The sequence below is a fragment of the Somniosus microcephalus genome, chromosome 3 (genome assembly GCF_052327205.1).
Source record: "Somniosus microcephalus isolate GS21.2 chromosome 3, FLI_Smic_1.0, whole genome shotgun sequence".
In the NCBI taxonomy this organism is placed as follows: Eukaryota; Metazoa; Chordata; class Chondrichthyes; order Squaliformes; family Somniosidae; genus Somniosus; species Somniosus microcephalus.
The window spans coordinates 161,473,034-161,491,490 of NC_140989.1; the positions used below are offsets into that span (position 1 = coordinate 161,473,034).

The window sequence follows — 18,457 nt, forward strand, 5'->3', positions numbered from 1 at the left end:
ATACTTGCTCTCGAGGCAGTTCAGAGAAGGTTCACTCGGTTGATTCTGGAGATGAGGGGGTTGACTTATGAGGAAAGGTTGAGTAGGTTGGGCCTCTACTCATTGGAATTCAGAAGAATGAGAGGCGATCTTATCGAAACATATAAGATTGTGAGGGGGCTTGATCGGGTGGATGCGGTGAGGATGTTTCCACTGATGGGTGAGACTAGAACTAGGGGGCATAATCTTAGAATAAGGGGCTGCCCTTTCAAAACTGAGATGAGGAGAAACTTCTTCACTCAGAGGGTAGTAAATCTATAGAATTTGCTACCTCAGAGAGCTGTGGAAGCTGCGACATTAAATAAATTTAAAACGGAGATAGACAGTTTCCTAGCTGATAAGGGAATTAGGGGTTATGGGGAGCGGGCAGGGAAGTGGACGTGAGTCTAGGTTCGGATCAGCCATGATCCTATTGAATGGCGGAGCAGGCCCGAGGGGCCGTATGGCCTACTCCTGCTCCTACTTATTATGTAATTCTTATGTTCTGAATAGAATGACATCTCTGGAGGAGCGATGGTCATCTATTGAACAGAGAAACCAGACCTTCATGCAAGTCCTTTTGAGTAGGACTGCCAGTGCAGATACAGATCCCCATGGCCCCCCTGATATGCAGCAAAGTGCTCTCAAGCCACTTGCAAGCGCTGAGGGGGACCTGACCCATGAGAGGGAAGTTGGTGGTAGACCTCAAGGAAGTGGGGGCTCCTCTCCAAGCGCTCACACTTCCATGCCACTGCAGAGCCCTTGGTCAGAGCCCCACCAGAGTCCACACCCAACTGAGATCGGCGTCTCAACCCCTGCACAGCCGCAGGAGCAGCAGACTGTTGGCGAGTCCTCACAGGTTTGCAACCCCAGAGGACGCCTGCCAAAGGTGTCGAGACAGGAGCAGCAAAAAAGTGAGCAAGGGGCCTCCACATCTGCTGAAGCCACAGGGGAAGCACCACGTAGGAGCACGCGTAAGAGAAAGATACTGCACAAATAGTCACAAGAGTAGTCACTTGGGTGAAATTTGATGTTTATTGTTAGAAAACCATCAGATGGTTACTGTAAATAAAAAATCTGATGGCTACTGCTGCAGTTGTGGTGTGTGTCATTTCGCTAATGGGACTTCTACATTGTGGGCTTAGGATTACTTGGTATATGCCTCAGTTGAGGAAGCGCTCAGTGAAGGTGGCGAGGGGGGTTTCCCAGGAGGTCACACTGGAGATGGGTGTCAGGCTCCAAACTTCCACAGCTGTGGTTATGCCTTCTAAAAGTTCCCCCAGACCTGAGACTACAAAGTCCTGCCACCTGCAAATGATGGCTGATCAAATATCCTATTTAATGTTGGAGCTGCAGCTAATAGTCAGCAATCCAATTGTGCTCCCGCCAGGTTTCACCGTCGTGTTTCAGAGCAGGTGTGCTTCACGTCGGAAAAGGGTTAAAATCACCAAGGCCTTTCAAAATGGGATAATAGAGGCAATTTAGTGCTTGTTAAGGGCCTTTAGGGCCTATCCCACCTCTTGGGAGGCGGGACGGAAATGGGAGCAGTAAACACGATTTATTGAAAATTGCTTGGAGGCGGGATGGAGGTGGGTTTGGGCCCGCCCGCCACTTTTTGCAATTATAACACGCCACACGCCTCCATTCCCGCCTCCACGGCCCTGTGAAATTCGAGCCCATTGTCTGCCTCCCTCAATCTCATAACCTCCTGCCCATACGGCCTGTAATCCTTTCACCTGCCTCTCTTGCCATGCACTCTTCCACCATCTTGCCCCATTATGATTTAACAGTCTTTTTCCACCATGAAAGTTTCAATCGTCTAAGGGGGTCGGAGAGGAATTTCTCCCAAATTGGTCTGGGTTTTTACCTGGTTTTTCGCCTCTCCCAGGAGATCACATGATTACAGGTGAGGTGTGGAATGTATTTATTGTGATGCACAAGGCATAGCAGTTGTGTGGGACCGGCTGGATGGACCAAAAGGTCTTTTCCTGTCCGTCATTGTTCGTATGTATGAAGTTATACGCTCTCTACACTCTCCTTGCTGCTCAGTCTCCTACCCCCATCACTCCTTAATTCCCTTGGACTGATTTTAATCTTCCCACTCGACATCTTGGCTGCTCTTGACCATTACGGACTGCCTGTCAGGCTAAAACTAAAAGAATCAGTATGTACAAAAAAAATATAAAAATTGGATAATGAGAAATTAAGAGAAAAAACACGGATAATAAAGGAGGGAAGACTTGCATTTATGTATCTCCTTATCGCACCTCTCAGAAACATTTTGAAGCGCTTTGCATCCAATCAATCACTTTTTAATTCATTAGGTAAAAGGGCACAGCAAGATCTCAAAAACAGCAATGAGATGAATGACCAGAAAATCTCTTTCTAGCGGCGTTAGTTGAAGGAGAAATACTGTTCAGGACACCAGGAGATCTCCACTGGTCTTCTTCCATCGGTGCCATGGAATCTTTAATGAGTACCTGACCCCTGGAGCAGGCAGACAGCTATCTGAAGGACAGCACTTCTGAGAGTGCAGCACTCCCTCTGTAATGCACTGAGGTATGGGCCTCGGTTAAGTGCTCAGGTCTCTGGAGTGGGGCTTGAACCCTTCTGACAAGAGGCAAGAGTGCTACCAGTGAGCCAAGCTAACGTTGACAGGTGAGTAAAAAGTGGAAAATAATAATGAGAACGTAATGAATAAAAACAGGGAAAGAACAAAGAGAATTGAACACATGGGGGCGGGGGGAAGCTAATGTAGGTCAGTGAGGACAGGATGATTGGCCAGTACTTGACTAGGCGTGAAGGAACTACATTGGCATTGTATCGAATGTATGGAGCTGAAACAGAACTTTGTCACTCTATGTCCTCTGCTCACTGATGCCCACTGCCGTTAATAAATAGAATTACATAGAACTTACAGCACAGAAACAGATTATTCGGCCCAACTGGTCCATGCTAGTGTTTACGATCCACACGAGCCTCCACCCACCTTACTTCATCTCACCTTATCAGCCTATCCTTCTATTCCTTTCTCCCTCATGTACTTAGCTAGCTTCCCCTTAAATGCATCTATGTTATTCACCTCAACCACTCCATGTGGTAGCAAGTTCCACATTCTAACCACTCCCTGGGTAAGGAAGTTTCTCCTGAATTCCTTATTGAATTTATTAGTGACTATCTTATATTTATGTCCCCTGGTTTGGAACTCCCCTACAAGTGGAAACATCTTCTCTGTGTCTACCCTATCAAACCCCTTCATAATTTTAAAGACCTCTATTAGGTCACCCCTCGGCCTTCTCTAGAGAAAGGAGCCCCAGCCTGTCCTGTCTTTCCTGGTTGTTACTCCCTCTCAGTTCTGGTATCAGCCTTGTAAATCTTTTTTTCACATTTTCCACTGTTTCTATATCCTTTTTGTAATATGGAGATCAGAACTGTTCACGATTGTACATGATTCAGCTTCCTCACTTTCAAAGTCATCATCATCAAGACTCCAACTCTATGTTACAGCAGGAAACTATTGGAGGTGTCTGAAAATATGCAGATTTCAGTATTTGTAGGGAAATGGTGTTAGGGAAATTGACGGAATTGAAGGCCGATAAATCCCCAGGGCCTGATAATCTACGTCCTAGGGTACTTAAGGAAGTGGCCCTAGAAATAGTAGATGCATTGCTGGCCATCTTCCAAAATTCTACAGACTCTGGAACAGTTCCCATGGATCGGAGGGTAGCTAATGTAACCCCACTATTTAAAAAAGGTGGTAGAGAGAAAATGGGTAATTATAGACCGGTAAGCCTGATATCGGTAGTGGGGAAAATGCTAGAGTTCATTATAAAAGATGTAATAGCAGAGCACTTGGAAAACAATGACAGGATCGGACAAAGTCAACATGGATTTACAAAAGGTAAATCATGCTTGACTAATCTACTGGAATTTTTTGAGGATGTAACTGGTAGAATAGATAAGGGAGAACCAGTGGATGTGGTGTATTTGGACTTTCAGAAGGCTTTTGATAAGGTCCCGCATAAGAGATTAGCGTGCAAAGTTAAAGCACACGGGATTTGGGGTAAGGTACTGACTTGGATAGAGAACTGGTTGGCAGACAGGAAGCAAAGAGTTGGAATAAATGGGTCTTTTTCCGAGTGGCAGGCAGTGACTAGTGTGGTACCGCAGGGATCGGTGCTAGGACCCCAGCTATTCACAATATATATTAATGATGATCTAGACAAAGGAACTAGATGTAATATCTCCAAGTTTGCAGATGACACAAAGCTGGGTGGGCGTGTGTGCTGTGAGGAGGATGCCGAGAAACTCCAGTATGATTTGGACAGGTTGGGTGATTGGGCAGATGCATGGCAGATGCAGTATAATGTGGATAAATGCAAGGTTATCCACTTTGGTGGCAAAAACAGGAAGGCAGATTATTATCTGAACGGCAATAGATTGGGAAAAGGGGAAGTACAATGAGACCTGGATGTCCTTGTGCACCAGTCGCTGAAGGTAAGCATGCAGGTGCAGCAGGCGGTTAAGAAGGCAAATGGTATGTTGGCCTTCGTAGCGAGAAGGTTTGAGTACAGGAACAAGGATGTCTTGCTGCAGTTGTACAGGGCTTTGGTGAGACCACATCTTGAGTATTGTGTGCAGTTTTGGTTGCCTTATCTGAGGAAGGATGTTCTTGCCATGGAGGGAGTGCAGCGAAGATTCACCAGACTGATACCTGGGATGGCAGGAATGACGTATGAGGAGAGATTGAGTCGATTAGGCTTATATTCGTTAGAGTTTAGAAGAATGAGAGGGGATCTCATTGAAACTTATAAAATTCTAACAGGAGTAGACAGACTAGATGCAGGAAGGATGTTCCCGATGGCGGGGGAGTCCAGAACCAGGGGTCACAGGCTAAGGATAAGGGGTAAGCCATTTAGGACTGAGATGAGGAGGAATTTCTTCACCCAGAGAGTGGTGAACTTGTGGAATTCTCTACCACAGAAGGCAGTTGAGGCCAATTCATTAAATATATTCAAGAACGAGTTAGATATATTTCTTAAGGCTAAAGGGATCAAGGGATGTGGGGAGAAAGCAGGGACAGGGTACTGAATTTGGATGATCAGCCATGATCTCATTAAATGGCGGAGCAGGCTCGAGGGGCCAAATGGCCTACGCCTGCTTTTATCTTCTATGTTTCTATGTTTCCAAACTAGCTTCCAGGCTGCCTCTTTGCAATTTGAGCAAAATCCCATCACCAACGCTATATTTTACAGCTTCCTGAGACATCGGGCAGGATTTTCATTGTGCCGTGGAGTCGGGATTGGAGGCGTGTGGGGGGGGTTGAAATCCCGAAATTGGGGGTCCCGACACCATCCCGCCCCCAACCCGCCTCCATGCCAGTTTCAGAGGTGGGTACCCGCCCCGCACTGGGACCCACCTACCCGAGGCGGGAAGGGATTAGTGCCAATTAACTGCTTGTTAACAGGCAGTTTTTAGCCTAATCCCTATTTTGAAGGTTGAACTGTGGGATTCCCGATGGCTCCAAACCGCGTCAAGTTAGAGGAGTCAGGCCGTCGGGTTGAAGGACTTGGAGGGGTCGAGATGTCGGTGTTCAGGTGAGTGATGTGTGCATGAGTGCAAAGGTAAATGTGTTTGGTGTGTCTAAAGTGATTAAAGAAGTTTAAATTACCTTTTCAGCTTTCCTTCCTTTAGGTGCCGGGAGTCCGTCATCTCACCGGCACAGAAAGACGAATGGCTGCGAACTGTCAAAAGTGACAGCCTGCAGCTTTCTGTGCAGGAGAGATTTCTAACTGAGTCTGTGGAGAAGGACTCAGGTTAGAAGTAAGACTGTCAGTGTTTGGCAGCTTCAAACAGCTGTGAAACGCTGATATTTCATCTGTCAAAATCTCTTGACAGATAAAATTTCAGTTTGTGACATCACCTGTTGCCGGGTGGCCCTTAATTGGCCTGCTGAGCTCGCTGGGCGGGCTCAACATGGTCAATCAAGTTAAAATCGCGTGGGTTGGCCGCATCTCAATGGAGGCGGGACTACAACCCCGAAAGTTGTAGTCCCGCCTCGAACCCGACTCCTCAATGAAAACCCAGCCCATCGATTGCGTCAGCAGAGTGTGTCAGTGCTCAGTTCCGAGCAATCCCATGTCTCAATCACAACAAGTTGTGCCTTTCATCATCTGAATTACAAACAAAGCTACAAACGTTAACAACTGTACAGCATTGAATCTAGTTTTTTTGAAAGAATCTGAATCTGAACGAGGAAGAGTTGAGTTTTGTGTTTATACTCTGCGGCTGTGTTAAAATTCCTTTCCCAGTGGTTGAGAAACAAATGTCAGTTTTATTGCGACGGTTAAAATTCCAACTAAATGGGGGCCGGTTATCGCAGCACAACATCCTAGCTGGAATTCACTGCAAGGAGGAGAAGCAATGGTGTCCCCTAGTGGTGCATAGATCCAACATTATGGCATAGAAATTGGATCGAGTCCGAACCGGAGTGCGCTCTCAGTGCAGCACATGGTCAAGTCAGGAGGGGGCACAAGATTGGCCAGCTTGGGCACTGGTCAAGGGTCGCAGGGGAGTTCGGGTGGCGCAAACAGGATGGGGGTGAGTGGGGGCTAACAGCGGCTCCCGGTTTTAATGCAGAGCTGGGAGGAGCACTCCTGCTCTTCCTGGCACCACGATAAGGTAAGTTAAAAAAAAAGTCTACGGATCGCTGGTTTGGCTGCTGAGCGCCTGCGGAAATTGACCACAGCACGCACGGGGCTTTCTGCTGTCATTCGCGGTCCAATTTCCCAACTAGGGGCCTGAAATGGGCACTAGACCCCGACTTGCATATTGAAAGGGCTCCAATACCCATTTCAGGCTCGCACCCTGGACGCCTATGGAGGAGCCCTAACCAAATGACGGGCGGTGCGGAATGAGCATGCTCAACCCACCAGCCATATTGGTCCTTAGTCGTCCATTTTAAGACTTAAATTTGACACATGAGAGCCACTGTCTAGACCAAGAAGTTGGACTTCTGCATGATGCAGCTGCATATGCTTATCACACTCAGCAGGAATTTGACTCTGGAATGTTTCGTGTGATAATTCCAACCCCACCACCACCCACCTCTTTAGTTTAGCCAAATGTGTTTCTTCATTCTGTGCTCTTCAGCTTATCAACAGAAATTAGGAGGCGTAATTAGGAAAGCCAGGACTTTGGCTCAGCGTATCGTGCTTGAACAGTGTACCTTAAAGATGTACTGAGTCCAAAACCGCATCTGTGCAAATCAAGGAGCTAAGTTTGAAGTACCTGTCCAAAACCAGATCTGGAGCAAATATGAGCTTTCCCGGATGTTCCATGGAGCGCCAGACAAGGCCAATCATCAAAATTTCTAACCAGCAGCATTCCAGCAGTTGCACCTGGTCATGAAGTGTTAAATCCACAAATCCTGGGGGAGTGGGGGGAAAAGACTGTGTTAGTGATACATATACACTAAATGCAGTGAAAACAAGACATAGCGAATATCGAGTCTGCTAATTATACAAGAGGCTGACGGCGCTGCACTGTGCCCATTCTCCTGGAGCAAGCACGCACAGATTGCAATCATGCCAACAGCATCAATCAAATGAAAAAACAAACCCCTTAACGCCTTTTATTTCCAGTATTAAGACAAGGAGAAGTTCTTAAAATGTTGTTGGCAAAATGGGTTAAATTTCAAGGTCAGGTTGCGTAGACTAGGCTTGTAATCCCTTGAGTATAGAAGATTAAGGAGTGATCTAAGTGAGGTGTTTAAGATGATTAAAGGATTTGATTGGGTAGATAGAGAGAAACTATTTCCTGTGGTGGGGGGAGTCCAGAACAAAGGGGCATAACTAATGTTCCCGATAATTCCTTGTGGGTGCGTGGCCCCTTTAAGAGGCTGCGCGGCCCATTCAAAATACCGCGCATGTGCGGCTTTCCCCATTGAAAAGCCGGTGAGCCGACTGCGCAGGAGGTCCAGAGCTTTGAAATATTGGTCATAACCTTAAAATTAGAGCCAGGCCATTCAGGGGTGATGTCAGGAAGCATTTCTTCACACAAAGGGTGGTGGAAATCTGGAACTCTCGCCCCCAAAAAGCTGTTGAGGCTGGGGATGAATTGAAAATTTAAAAACTGAGATTGATAGATTTTTGTTAGGCAAGGATAATAAGGGTTACAGAACCAAGTTGGATAAATGGAGTTAAGGTACAGATCAGCCATGATCTAATTGAATGACGGAACAGGCTCGAGGGACTAAATAGCCTACTCCTGTTCCTAATGTTCCTTCCTGCGTTCCTAACTTATGTAACACCTTGCCCTCGTTCATTATTTCTAAATTGGCACAGTCCTTTAGGGATGGAAATCTGCCGTCCTTACCCAGTCTGGCCTATATGTGACGCCAGACCCACAGCAATGTGGTTGACTCTTAACTGCCCTCTGAAATGGCCTAGCAAGCTACGCAGTTGTAACAAAACGGCTACGAAAAACAATAAGAATAAAACCGGAGGAACCACCCGGCAACGAACTAGGCACCGGCTACAGACACGGCAAGGGCATACCCAGCCCAGTCGACCCTGCAAAGTCTTCCTCACCAACATCTGGGGACTTGTGCCAAAATTGGGAGAGCTGTCCCACAGACTAATCAAGCAACAGCCCGACACAGTCACACTAACAGAATCATACCTTTCAGCCAAATCCCAGACTCCTCCATCACCATCCCTGGGTATGTCCTGTCCCACTGGCAGGACAGACCCACCAGGGGTGGTGGCACTGTGGTATACAGTCGGGAGGGAGTGGCCCTGGGAGTCCTCAACATTGACTCCGGACCCCATAAAACACATGGCTTCAGGTCAAGCATGGGCAACGAATCCTCCGGCTGATTACCACCTACTGCCCTCCCTCAGCTGATGAATCAGTACTCCTCCATGTTGAACACCACTTGGAAGAAGCACTGAGAGTAGCAAGAGCACAGATGTACTCTGGGTGGGGGACATCATTGTCCATCACCAAGAGTGGCTCGGTAGCACCACTACTGACCGAGCTGGCCAAGTCCTGAAGGACATAGTTGCCAGACTGGGCCTGCGGCAGGTGGTGAGTGAACCAACACGAGGGAAAAACCTACTTGACTTCATCCTCACCAATCTACCTGTCGCAGATGCATCTGTCCATGACAGCATTATTAGCAGTCCCATCTTCACACTGAGGAAACACCCTCCATCGTGTTGTGTAGCACTACCACTGTGCTAAATGTGATAGATTCAGAACAGATCTAGCAGCTCAAAACTGGGCATCCATGAGACGCTGTGGGCCATCAGCAGCAGCAGAATTGTATTCCACCACAATCTGTAACCACATGGCCTGGTATATCCCTCACTCTACCAGTACCATCAAGCCAGGGGACCAACCCTGGTTCAATAAGGAGTGTAGAAGAGCATGCCAGGAGCAGCACCAGGCATACCTAAAACTGAGGTGCCAACCCGGGGAAGCTGCAACACAGGACTACATGCATGCTAAACAGTGGAAGCAGCATGCTATAGACAGGGCTAAGCGATCCCACAATCAACGGATCAGATCAAAGCTCTGCAGTCCTGCCACATCCAGTCGTGAATGGTGGTGGACAATTAAACATCTAACGGGAGGAGGAGAAGGTTCCATGAATATCCCCATCCTCAATGATGGCAGAGCCCAGCACATGAGTGCAAAAGACAAGGGTGATGCTTTTGCAACAATCTTCAGCCAGAAGTGCCGAGTGGATGATCCATCTCGGCCTCCTCCTGAGGTCCCCACCATCACAGAAGCCAGTCTTCAGCCAATTCGATTCACTCCACATGATATCAAGAAACGGCTGAGCGCACTGGATACAGCGAAGGCTATGGGCAGCAACAATATCCCGGCTGTCATGCTGAAGACTTGTGCTCCAGAACTAGCTGCGCCTCCAGCCAAGCTGTTCCAGTACAGCTACAACACTGGCATCTATCCGACAATGTGGAAAACTGCCCAGGTATGTCCTGTCCACAAAAAGCAGGACAAATCCAATCCGTCCAATTACGCCCCATCAGTCTACTCTCAATCATCAGCAAAGTGATGGAAAGTGTTGTCGACAATGCTATCAAGCGGCACTTACTCACCAATAACCTACTCACTGATGCTCAGTTTGGGTTCCGCCAGGACCACTTGGCTCCAGACCTCATTACAGCCTTGGTCCAAACATGGACAAAAGAGCTGAATTCCAGAAGTGAGGTGAGAGTGACTTCCCTTGACATCAAGGCAGCATTTGACCGAGTGTGGCATCAAGGAACCCTCGTAAAATTGAAGTCAATGGGAATCAGGGGGAAAGCTCTCCACTGGCTGGAGTCATACCTAGCACAAAGGAAGATGGTTGTGGTTGTTGGAGGCCAATCATCACAGCCCCAGGACATCGCTGCGGGAGTTCCTCAGGGCAGTGTCTTAGGCCCAACCATCTTCAGCTGCTTCATCAATGACCTTCCCTCCAACATAAGGTCAGAAATGGGGATGTTCGCCAATGACTGCACAGTGTTCAGTGCCATTCGCAACTCCTCAGATAATGAAGCAGTCCATGCCCGCATGCAGCAAGACCTGGATGACATTCAGGCTTGGGGTGATAAGTGGCAGGTAACATTCGTGCGACACAAGTAGCAGGCAATGACTAGCTCCAACAAGCGAGAGTCTAACCACCACCCCTTGACATTCAACGGCATTACCATCGCCGAATTCCTCACCATCAACATCCTGGGGGTCACCATTAAAGAAAAAAGAAAGACTTGCATTTATGTAGCGCCTTTCACAACCACTGGACTTCTCAAAGCGCTTTACAGCCAATTAAGTACTTTTGGAGTGCAGTCACTGTTGTAATGTGGGAAACCAGAAATGTAACTGGACCAGCCACATAAATACTGTGGCAACAAGAGCAGGTCAGGGGCTAGGTATTCTGCAGCGAGTGACTCACCTCCCGACTCCCCAAAGCCTTTCCACTATCTACAAGGCACAAGTCAGGAGAATGATGAAATACTCTCCACTTGCCTGGATGAGTGCAGCTCCAACAACACTCAAGAAGCTCGACACCGTCCAGGACAAAGCAGGCTGGTTGATTGGCACCGAATCCACCACCTTAAACATTCATTCCCTTCACCACTGGCGCACTGTGGCTGCAGTGTGTACCATCTACAAGATGCTTTGCAGCAACTCGCCAAGGCTTCTTTGGCAGCACCTCCCAAGCCCGCGACCTCTTCCACCTAGAAAGACAAGGGCAGCAGGCGCATGGGAACACCACCACCTCCAAGTTCCCCTCCAAGTCACATACCATCCTGACCTGGAAGAATATCGCCATTCCTTCATCGTCGTTGGGTCAAAATCCTGGAACTCCCTAACAGCACTGTGGGACTACCTTCACCACACGGACTGCAGCAGTTCAAGAAGGTGGCTCACCACCACCTTCTCAAGGGCATCTAGGGATAGGCAATAAATGTTGGCCTTGCCAGTGACGTCCACATCCCAGGAATGAATTTTAAAAAACAGTGTAGTCTTCAACTGGGAAGTTCGGCTGTAAGTGGCCCATTGCCTGAATGAAACAGAAGGATCGCACCTATGACATATTCTTGCAACAATTAATTATTAAGGGTAATATTAAAGCCAAACCACTTAGTATTATGGAAGTACAACAACATTAACCTACATTTAAATAGCACTTTTAATTTATAAAAACAATCCCAAGACGCTTCACAGAAATGTAATCAGACAAAAATGGAAGCTGAGCCAAAGAAGGAGATATTAGAAGGGGCGATTAAAAGGGGCGAGAGAGGTGGAGGGGCAAAGGTTTAGGGAGGGAATTCCAGAGCTTAGGGCCTAGGCAGCTAAAGACACAGCCACCAAAAGTGGGGCGAAGGAAGTAGGGGATGCACACGGACAAAATCAGAGGACGAATGAGATCTCAAAGGGTTGCAGGACTGGATGTTACAGAAATGAAGCATTGCAAGGCTACAAAGAGATTTAAACACGATGGACAGAATTTTAAAATCGAGGCACTGGTGTACTGGGAGTCAATGTCGGTTAGTGAGCACAGGGGTGATGGGTGAACGGGACTTGGTGTGGGCTATGATATGGGCAGCAGAGCTTTGGATAAGCTGAAGTTTACAGAGGGTGGACGGTGAGAGGCCGTCCAGGAGAGCATTGGAATAGCCAGGGCTGGAGGTATCTGAGGCATGGATGAGGGTTTCAGCAGCAGATGGGCTGAGGCAGCGGCAGAGACAGGCGATGTCATAGAGCTATGGAGGTCTAAGTCGTATACTTCATAGAGTAAATTCAGCAAGGCTTTGAATCTCACTTGATGAGCATGTGGGTCAGAGAATGCCCTCAGTGCCTGATTTGTGGCATTCCCAAATTTCTAGTCCAGAAAACGGAGAGGGCCAAGGATGAGGAGATCTCTACATCTGATTCTCGAACCGCTTTGTGTGAGGTTCCACGCTGAATATTTGATAGAAAGGGTTGGCAGATTTTTATTCATTCACAAGCTATCCACCAGTCTGACAGAGGAAACCTTTTGAAATCCGATGAAACAGTTTTACCTGCTTCCTCCTGAAAGGAATTTTTGTACTTAACACTTTACCACTTCCTACATAGAAACATAGAATTATAGAATGTTTACAGCACAGAAGGAGGCCATTCGGCCTGTTGAGTCCATGCCAGCTCTCTGCAAGAGCACTTCAGCTAGTCCCACTCCCCCGCCCTTTCCCCATAGCCCTGCAATTTTTTTTCCTTCAGGTACTTATCCAACTCCCTTTAGAAAGCCATGATTGAATCTGCCTCCACCACCCTCTCAGACAGTGCATTCCAGATCCTAACCACTCGCTGCGTAACAAAGTTTTTCCTCATGTCGCCTTTGGTTCTTTTGCCAATCACCTTGAAACTGCGTCCTCTGGTTCTCGACCCTTCCACCAATGGGAACGGTTTCTCTATCTACTCTGTCTTGACCCCTCATGATTTTGAACACCGCCATCAAATCTCCTCTCAACCTTCTCTGCTCTAAGGAGAACAACCCCAACTTCTCCAGTTTATCCATGTAACTGAAGTTCCTCATTCTTGTAAATCTTTTCTGCACCCTCTCTAAGGCCTTCACATCCTTCCTAAAGTGCGGTGCCCACAACTGGACACAATACTCCAGTTGAGGCCGAACCAGTGTTTTATAAAGGGTCATAACTTCCTTGCTTTTGTACTCTATGGGGTCGATTTTCGTTCAGGTGCGGGGAATTGGCGGTTTCCCTGAATTTAGTGATTCTGACACAATTGTAAATGGGTCTGTGAGATTGATGCAAATTTAACACAATTGGCCAATTGATTTCCAGCGTGTGGGAAGCCTTGGCAATTGAGTATTTCCAGTCAGAAAGTCACAGAATATGACGTCATCATTGCTGCTGCTTTTAATGTCCACAGCAATCCTTGCTTCCTCTGCAGGCTTCCAACCTTCCACATTAAGATGGCACAGGAGCCTGCAGGAGGAACGGCCAGCGGGAGGGCCAGGTCTGTGCCCAAATTTGATGAGGCTTCACTACAGGCATTATTGGATGGTGGTAGGGCCCACAGGGAGGTCCTCTTCCCTTCTACAGGGAGGAAGAGGCCTCCCAGCCAGACCAAGGCTGTGTGGATAGAGGTGGCAGGTCAAGTCAACTCCTTGGGGCTAACACGAGGAACGTGGTTGCACTGCAGGAAAAGGTTCCATGACCTTCTTCGCACTGGAAAAGTAAGTACTGTATGATGTTTCCATCACCCTCAATCTGATCCCCATTGCCTTTCCTCACCAGCACTCAGCTTTAGCAATCTCTTCCTGCACATCCCACTAGACACTCACATCCATGCACCTTTACCCATTCCCTCTCTCTCTATGCTCACATTAACAGAACTATGCCTGCTCACATTAACAGAACTATGCCACCATGCAGCCCTCACACTCACTATCACTCTGATGCTTTGAACACAACTGACAACACACAGGGAGGGCCCTTGGTCTTGCAACCTCACTCCATCTTTGTCTCCTTCTAAGTATCTATGCTATGCAATCTCTGCACTCACTCCTTCATTCTCACTCAACCTCCACTTGTCTCCCTCATTGCAGGAAAAGAGAGCTCACAACAGGAGAGAGCGAGCCAGGACAGGAGGAGAGCCGTCCTCATTAGCCCAGCTCACCCCCTGGGAGGAAGACGTCCTGGAGATTGCCGGGGCTGACTGAGATGTGGACGTTGGGGAAGGACAGGCAGGAACATCCCCGCAAGCTGGTGACAGAATAGCTTTCCATCTCTCTCATTGGCATTGCATGAGTCGCTGATAATGATTCTGAAGCTACATCATATGGACTTATGATCATCTGCAAAATGCAATGTGCATGTAACCTTGGCATCACATCTCTAACTTTTTCCTTGACTCCCCCACAGGACCATCGAGAGCCCCCGTCCCCACTGTGCAGGAGGAAGAGCCTAAGCAGCCAGACTCCTCAGAGGAATCTGCAACCTCTGAGGGTGCAGCGTCAGCAGAAATAAGCGCACCCAGCACCAGCGCAGACACACACCTCGGTGGGACCTTCGGGACATAGAGTAGTCACCTGGTGTATCACAGCTCACAAGTGAGCATCAGCAGATTGTGGAGACAGGGACAGCAGTGGAGAGTCCTCGTCGGAGGGCGCAGGACTCTGCCAGCTCGGCTCAGCTGCATGTCGACCCTCTGCCTCTGGGTCCATCCGTAAGATCAGAGGTGATGGAACTCCAGGCACAGATGCAGGAGTCTCTGGCAGGTTTTGTCTCCAGGGTCGCTGCGAGTGTGGAGCGAATGGAGGAGTCCATAGCGAACATGAGCAGAGCCTTTGTGGAGTCATTGGCGCATGAACGCATCACCACGGAAAGGATGGCAACCTCCATGAAAAGGATGGCTACAGTAGAGGAGAGGATGGCTACGGCCATGGAGGAGCTAAGTCGCTAGAGTGTTGAAAACATGGTGAGTGTTCAGAATAAACTGACATCTCTGGAGGAGCGATGGTCAGCTATTGAACAGAGAAACCAGACCTTCATTGCAGGTCCTCTGAGTAGGACTGCCATTGTAGAAACGGGTCCCCATGGCCCCCCTGATGTGCAGCAAGCTGCTCTCAAGCCACTTGCAGGCACTGAGGGGGACCTGGCCCATGAGAGGGAGGTTGGTGGCAGACCTCAAGGAAGTGGGGGCCCCTCTCCAAGCGCTCACACTTCCATGCCACTGCAGAGCCCTCGGGCAGAGCCCCGCCGGAGTACACACCCAATGGAGATAGAGGTCTCAACCCCTGCACATCCGCAGGAGCAGCAGACTGCTGGCGAGCCCTCACAGGCTCGCCATCCCAGAGGACGCCCGCCAAAGGTGTCGAGACAGGAGCAGCAGGAAAGTGAGCAAGGGGCCTCCACATCTGCTGATGCCACAGGGGAACCACTGCATAGGAGCATGCGTAAGAGGAAAATAAAGCACTAATAGTCACAAGGGTAGTCACTTGGGTGAAATGTTGTGTTTATTTTAAAAATGCCATCAGTTGGTTATTGTAAATAAAATTTCTGATGGCAACTTCTGCAGTTGTGACGTGTGTCATTTCGCGAATGGAGCTGCAGGTCCTCTAATGCCAAGAGGGGAAGGAAAAAAAGGCCTCCCATGCTTCTGGTAGGTGCCTCAGTTGAGGAAGCGCTGAGTGAGGGTGGCGAGAGGGGTCTCGCAGGAGGTCACACTGGAGAAGTGTGTGAGGCTCCAACCTTCCACAGCTGTGGTTATGCCTGGTAAAAGTTCCCCCAGACCTGAGACAACAAAGTCCTGCCACCTGCAAATGATGACTGATCAAATATCCTCTTTAATGTTGGGCCTGCAGCTGATAGTCAGCAAGCCAATAGTGTTCACGCCAGGTTTCACAGGCGTCATCCCCACCAGGCGCGATTTGCGTGGGAAAAGGGTTAAACAGGCAAGGGCCTGTTAAAATGGGATTATAAAGGCCAATCAGTGCTGCTTAAGGGCCATAAAGACCAGTCCCGCATGTTGCAGGCGGGACTGATTCGGGTCAATCAGACACACCTAGGTTAAAATGGCGCGGAGGCGGGAACCAGGCGGGGGGGTCGCGACACCTAGTTTTGCGATTTTAACCCCCCGCACGCCTAAAAGCCCGCCTCATGGCCCAATGAAAATCGAGGCATATGCCTCGATTTATGAAGCCCAGGATCCTGTATGTTTTTTTAACCCCTTTCTGAACCTGCCCTGCCACCTTCAATGATTTGTGCACATATACCTCCAGGTCTCTCTGTTTATGCACCCCCTTTAGGATTGTACCTTTTAGTTTATATTGCCTCTCCTCGTTCTTCCTACCAAAATGTATCACTTTGCACTTTTCTGCATTAAATTTCATCTGCCATGTGTCCACCCATTCCACCAGCCTGTCTATGTCCTCTTGAAGTCTATCACTATCCTCCTCACTGTGCACTATACTTCCAAGTGTAGTGTCATCTGCAAATTTTGAAATTGTGCCCTGTACACCCAAGTCCAAGTCATTAATATATATCAAGAAAAGCAGTGGTCCTAGTACTGACCCCTGGGGAACATCACTGTATACCTTCCTCCAGTCCGATAAACAACCGTTCACCACTACTCTCCGTTTCCTGTCACTTAGCCAATTTCATATCCATACTGTCACTGTCCCTTTTACTCCATGGGCTTCAACTTTGCTGGCAAGCCTATTGTGTGGCACTTTATCAAATGCCTTTTGGAAATCCATGTACACCACGTCAACCGTATTGCCTTCATCAACCCTCTCTGTTACCTCATCAAACATATTAAAGACCATACTTCTGCACGCACTTCTTGTCAACTTTTTCCACTATAAGGCCTAGAAATTCAGTTGCTTGCGCCACCAGTTTGCGCCCAAAGAGGCCACTCAGAGGCTTTAGCGCCACTGGCCGCAACCACCGCGATATTTAGCGGGGCGCTAATGGCGGTGTTAGCCTGTAGCGCTGCGCCGCCACCGATGACGTCATAGGTGTGCGCAACGCCCTGCTACCGCCCCGAACGCCATATTAGGTCGCGGCCGCCTCTTCCGCGCCAGCCGCAAATAGCGACCGGTACACAGGGGCCTACCTGTGGCGGTAGTGGCGCGAGTTAAGGTGGAGGTGCGGCCGGCCGCTTTTTCGGCGGCCGCCTGCCCGCACCTCCGTCCCCGGCCTCCTACACCCCCCCCCCCATGGCATTGCCGGCTGTTTCCCGAGAGCCCGGCACTTCTCCTTGGTGCCGGGCTCATTTGCCGGCACTCGCGAGCGTGGATCGCGCTGTTGCAGGCACCTCCCCCTTAACAGTGGGAGGAAGGCCTGCAGTACCGCAGCGTGCCATGCCACAGCGGGTGGCGCTGCGGCACTTTGCGCGCCGATATCCAGTTTCAGCGCCCCAAGCGGGGCGTGGGAAGCCTTGTATAGCGGCCGGCTTCCATTTGGGGCGCAGAAACTGAATATCCCGATGGCGCAAGTGGCTCCGCGCGCAGCGGTAATTCCGGCGCCCAGGCGAGCTTGGCGCCCCAAAGTGAATTTTTAGCCCTAAGTTCCTATGTCTATATTTATAATGGAAACTACACAAGCTTGTCATGCTGTAATCACACTGTCCGGCCAGTAGAAGATCTGCAGCACCACCACTCTCCAGAAGTTGTAATTACAATGTGACTAGTTTACATCGGCAGTTCCCATCATAAATGTGGGCACTGGGATTTTTAATGAAAATGTAAAAATAAGGACAGAACGTGCGACTTTAAAGATAAATGTTGGCTGATTGACTGCGTGAGCATCCTGCTCCGAAACCCCAGCACTGCTCTAGGTCGCCTACTAATGAAAGAAAGGAAGACATTTATATAGCGCCTTTCACGACTTCAGGGGGTCCCAAAGGAGATGTGTGAGTATGATCTGAGGATAGCTCTTCCTCTGGTATTCCCTCCCTTTCAGGGAAGCATGACACCCAATCCAGTTCCTTGCACCAGTGCAGCTGAATCAGAGGCTTACGAGCATGGTGACTAAATCTTCTCTACTTATCCCTCATCTAGCTCAAAAGAGACCCTATTGAAGAGAAGAACATAGGAACAGGAGGAGGACATTCTGCCCCTCAAGCCTGTTCTGCCAGTCAATTAGATCATGACTGATCTGTACTTCAACTCCATCTACCCACATTTGTTCCATATCCCTTGTTATCCTTACCCAACAAAAATCTATCGATCCCCGTCTTGAAAGCTATAACTGACCCTCAGCATCCACAGCCTTCGGGGAGAGTGTTTCAGATTTCCACCACCCCTTGTGTGGAAAAGTGCTTCCTGATTTCGCTCCCGAATGGCGTGTTTCTAATTTTAAGATTGTGTCCCCTCGTTCTTGAATCCCCCACCTGAGGAAATAGTTTCTCTCTGTCT

At 48.8% G+C, this 18,457-nt stretch overlaps 1 protein-coding gene across 1 annotated transcript in view; it reads right to left on the reverse strand.

Moving 5' to 3' along the window:
* The window catches only part of esr1 (estrogen receptor 1), a 576,183-nt gene that overhangs the window by 108,595 nt on the left and 449,131 nt on the right, over positions 1-18,457 (reverse strand). Inside the window, exon 5 of the mRNA XM_085977844.1 lies at positions 7,309-7,447. Coding sequence (XP_085833970.1) covers positions 7,309-7,447 — 139 coding nt within the window. The remainder of the gene's footprint in view (positions 1-7,308; positions 7,448-18,457) is intronic.